The sequence below is a fragment of the Portunus trituberculatus genome, chromosome 32 (genome assembly GCF_017591435.1).
Source record: "Portunus trituberculatus isolate SZX2019 chromosome 32, ASM1759143v1, whole genome shotgun sequence".
Lineage (NCBI taxonomy): Eukaryota > Metazoa > Arthropoda > Malacostraca > Decapoda > Portunidae > Portunus > Portunus trituberculatus.
In genome coordinates, this window is record NC_059286.1 from 13,886,140 (window position 1) to 13,891,139 (window position 5,000).

At 40.2% G+C, this 5,000-nt stretch overlaps 1 protein-coding gene across 1 annotated transcript in view; it reads right to left on the bottom strand.

Moving 5' to 3' along the window:
• The window catches only part of LOC123511981 (contactin-3-like), a 165,903-nt gene that overhangs the window by 53,100 nt on the left and 107,803 nt on the right, over nucleotides 1-5,000 (bottom strand). Inside the window, exon 2 of the mRNA XM_045268090.1 lies at nucleotides 1,538-1,670. Coding sequence (XP_045124025.1) covers nucleotides 1,538-1,670 — 133 coding nt within the window. The remainder of the gene's footprint in view (nucleotides 1-1,537; nucleotides 1,671-5,000) is intronic.

The window sequence follows — 5,000 nt, forward strand, 5'->3', positions numbered from 1 at the left end:
ACACCCTCACCATGTTTAATCCATCACCCTCTGTCTTATCAGCTCCAATATTGACTTTATACGGCTCTCATCTTATCACACCCTATCTTGTCACCCTTCCCCTTATCGAACCTCAATATTACACCCTGATCCTTATCCTCCCTTGCTGTCCCAGTTGCAACCTCGTCACAACCTCCCTTCCTGGTCCTCTCCGCGTCTCCCAGTCTCTCCCAGTGCTCGTCTCGCCTCCTCATTAATCTTAAGCAGCGTCCTTGGTCCACGCTTCTCAGAGTCAAGCAATAGTCTTAAAACTCTGCCGCCATGTCGTTCATCAAGGAAGATTCTATGAGATGATGTCAGTGCGCATGCGTGGTGGTGTGTGGGTCGCTATCTTGCAGCTCTGTGTGTGTGTGTGTGTGTGTGTGTGTGTGTGTGTGTGTGTGTGTGTGTGTGTGTGTGTGTGTGTGTGTGTGTGTTTCGTCTCGTCTCGTCTCGTCTCGTCTCGTCTCGTCTCTTCTCTTCTCTTCTCTTCTCTTCTCTTCTCTTCTCTTCTCTTCTCTTCTCTTCTCTCTCTCTCTCTCTCTCTCTCTCCTCTCCTCTCCTCTCCTCTCCTCTCCTCTCCTCTCCTCTCCTCTCCTCTCCTCTCTCCTCTCCTCTCTCTCCTCCTCTCCTCTCCTCTCCTCTCCTCTCCTCTCCTCTCCTCTCTCTCTCTCTCTCTCTCTCTCTCTCTCTCTCTCTCTCTCTCTCTCTCTCTCTCTCTCTCTCTGTGTGTGTGTGTGTGTGTGTGTGTGTGTGTGTGTGTGTGTGTGTGTGTGTGTGTGTGTGTGTGTGTGTGTGTGTGTGTTTGTTTTCCTGTTCTTCTTATCATTACTTCTGAGCTTTTTTCCTTTGTTATTGTTTTTTCTTCGTCCTTATTTTTGTGTTCTTTTAGTAGTGGTGTTGTTGTTTTATCTTGTCCTTGTGTTTTTTTTTATTTGTTTTGTTTATTTCGTCGCGTTTTCTTGTTAATATTTCGGTGGTGTTATTGTTTTTTTCTTTCTTTCTTATTTGTTTTGTTTTTATTAATTTTTGTTTGATTGGATTGTGAAGGCTGAGTTTTTTTTTTTTGTGTTGTAATCTCGTTTTGTTTTGACTTTTTTTTGTGTGTGTGTTTCCTGATTGAATTCCTTCGTGTTTTCCAATCATTTGAATCTCCTTGATATTTTGTCCCTTTTCAGATTTTGTTCTTTATTTACTTTACTAATTCGTTTTTGTAGTTAAAGCTTTCATTCTCTCTCTCTCTCTCTCTCTCTCTCTCTCTCTCTCTCTCTCTCTCTCTCTCTCTCTCTCTCTCTCTCTCTCTCTCTCTCTCTCTCTCTCTCTCTCTCTCTCTCTCTCTCTCTCTCTCTCTCTCTCTCTCTCTCTCTCTCTCTCTCTGGCCCCTCCATGCATAGCCATCAAATTTCAATCACACGGAGATCCCTTCATCCATCTATTCATCCGTGCTCCATCCATCCAACCCCTTCACTTTCTGTAACCTCCACCGTTGCCCCCGCCACCCTCACTCCTCGTGCCTCACCTGAATACGGGCGTCTTGGTGTCATTTCTGTACCACAACACTAGTATCACCGAGTCTTCCGGGGGTGGCAGCGTCAGACTGCAGGGGAGGTGCGCCGTCTCGCCTCTCACGGCATACACGGCCACCAAGGGAGCTGTTGGGAGAGACATGATCGAGTTAGGTGCGTCACATAGGCTGAATGTACGGTCAGGGAGATGCTGGGCTGGGAATGGGTGGAAATTATGGCTTTGGGGAGATTTTTTGTAGTGTTGTGTGTATGTTTGGGTTTTCTGGTGGTATGGAGATTACAAATACGGGTTGTTTTCATTGATTTTCTTTGTAATTAGAGAGTGGAGGCCAGCAAATGACGCACTTAATACCAAAGAATTTTCTCCACTATTTTGTTGCTGTAGAAACAAATGGAATAGTTGATTAGAGGAGAGTTGAAAATTCACTTAGTTTATTTCCAGAGGTACGATGTTTTTGTTTCACGCACAAAATGAAAATAAAACTAAAGATATATCCCTCTTATGATGTCCATCTAAAAAAATATATAAAGTTAACTAGAGAGAAAAGATCAAACAGTTTAGTTTATATCAGAGATACGATGTTCATGACTGACGCACAAAGAAAAAGAGGAAAACTAAATGAGTATCCCTTTATGATGTCCATCTAGAAAAATAGTTTACTAGAGAGGAAAGATCAAATAGTTTAGTTTAGTTACAGAGACACGATGTTCATGACTGACGCACAAAATGAAACGAAAACTACATAAATGATGCTTTATTTTGTCCCTCTCGAAAAAAGAATTAGATAGTTAACTAGAAAGGATAGTTCAGATAGTTTATTTTAGTTCCAGAGCTATGTTATTAAGTGACACACATAGGAAAACAAATTAAAGATATATCTCTATAATCTCCCTTTAGAAAAAAAATATAGAGATAACTAGAGAGGAGAGTTCAGATAGTTTAGTTTAATTGCAGAGATCCGATGCTATTGAGTGTAAGGTTGGTTAGGAGTGAGGGTGAGCCGTGACGGGCAGTGTGTGCAGCTGGGAAGGATATGAATGATTGGGTTGTGGCATCAGTGTGGTAGAATTTGGTTGACATCGAGTGAGAGTGAGCTTTATGGATTGTTCAGACCAGTTTTGTTAAATGGAATAAAGGTGACTTTGTAATGATAGAGTGTGAAAAAAGATCCATTGCATGAGTTTTTTTTTTTTTAATTCCTCGTATGTTGAATGGTTAAATGTAGCAGTTTTGTTATATTTGTTTAGGTTAAGTTAGGTTAAAAAGGTGTACCGGTCAGGGAATATATAAAGTGTTTTCTAAGTTAGGTAAGGTTAAGGTAAGATGTCTGAGTTAAGAAAGATATGAGACGTTATATAAGTTAGGTTATGTTGGTTAGCCAGTATTAGGTTTAGTTAATTAGGACAGGTTAGAAAAGTACGAGTCAAAAAAGATATAGACGTTATATAAATTAGGTTAAAATAGCTTATATTTGGTTCGGTTAGGTTAGGTTACATTAGGTTCGGTTAGGGTAGGTTAGGTTAGGTTAGATAGCTAGCTTGTATTAGGTTAGGTTAAGTTAAATTAGCTTATATTAAGTTCGGTTAGGTTAGGTTAGGTCTAGGAAGGGTACAACATCCTGAAAATATGACACCACAGTTTGTTTTGTATATTTTTACGCTTTTGTATAATAGCACTCGTAGGTTAGGTTTGGTTTGGTTAGGTTTGGTTTGGTTAGGTTAGGTTAGGATAGGTTATGAAGAGTACAACATCCTTAAAATGACGATAGTTTGTATATTTTTTCACGCTTTTTTTGACATAATGGCGTTCGTAGGTTAGGTTAGGTTAGGTTAGGATAGGATAGGATAGGATAGGATAGGTTAGGCAGAGTACAACATCCTGAAAACATGACACGATACTTATTTGTATACTTTGAGGCTTTTTGTAATAATGGCGTTCGTTGGACTAATGTATGTCGGTATGGAACACTTGTAAGCAGAAACCTTTACCCACGTCATGTTTGTGTGGTGTTTGTTTTGTGTGTTCCATTAACGTATATATGATGCATAGCGTAAACTCGATAGCGTGTGTTGCTGTAGTGCTATCCCGCCTTCTACCATTGTGTTGAGCGAGATGAGTGTTGCATTACTAGGTGATGGTGATGGTGGTAGCGGTGTGTTGTCTTGGTGGGGTGCGTAAGGGGAGTGAGCAGCACTGGCCGGAGTGTTGGTATTAATGAGGAACAAGCTAATAATGCAGCGCTGAGTGACGCGTTCACTGCTGCCTCGGGACTGTGCTCACGAATGATTAATGAAGTAAATATAGAAGCAACGCATGGGAACTGTGATTGCCTCTCAAAATTCGGGAGAGAGAGAGAGAGAGAGAGAGAGAGAGAGAGAGAGAGAGAGAGAGAGAGAGAGAGAGAGAGAACCTTTCACATAATATACTACATGACATTAAACTGTGAAATATTCGTATATGACATTGTAAAAGTAGGATTTGATCATTGCAAGATTAGTTACGTCCATTAACATACATATTCCACACAAATAGTTTACTGGCTTTATTTGTACAACTTTCTTTTATTACGCTCTCCTGTTTTGGTTGCCATCAATATTGTTAAATACACGAAGAGACTCATTTCATTTCCAGGCATTTCATTTCTAGATACGTAATTCCATTTAAATGTTGTCCTGTAAATAATATGTCAGTTTCGCTCTTGTGTTAAATTCAGAAACATTTATTACTATGAATGTGTTGCCTGGTATTGAAATTTTTCCCTCAATTCTGTTTTATTTTGCCTGGCGCCACTGTATTCACCCTTGTATTCCTCTGGCTTCCCCCTCAACGTAATACAGTGTTATGGTGGAAGTTTTGGGCGTGATTCTGAAGGACTCACCGGCAACAAAAGTGGTGGAATAGTTCAAACCTTTTTTTTTTTTTCATGTTAGAGTTGGAAAAATTGTCCAAGGGCAACAAAAACGATCAAACAAAAAGGTCCACTTAAATGCCAGTCCCCGACCAGGCCCGAGAGAGTTAGCCAAATAATGGATAAAATGTCTTGAAACCTCCTTCTTAACCCCTTCAGTTCTGAGGCGCATTTTTACCTTGATTTTTGGGTGCGCTTAGACGATTTTATATACATTAGAAAGGATCTGTGGAGGTCTAAAGATTAATGGCCAAAGTTTACTATTCTAATCTCAACATATGTTCATGAAGCTTTATGAAACCACCAAACAGTAACCAGAATGAGTATATAAATGCGTCTTGGTACTAAAGAGATAATTAAATGAGTTCAGGTCACAGGAACATGGAAATACAGAAGCAGGCAGGGAGTTACAGAGTTCACCACGGAAAGGGATGAATGATTTTATTGGCAGCACTTTTGTATTCAGCTCAGTGTGGGTGGACTAGAGTGACAGGTGTGGTGTTGTCATTATCTATCAAAGGGTTGCCTCATTTACTGCAGCGATCCA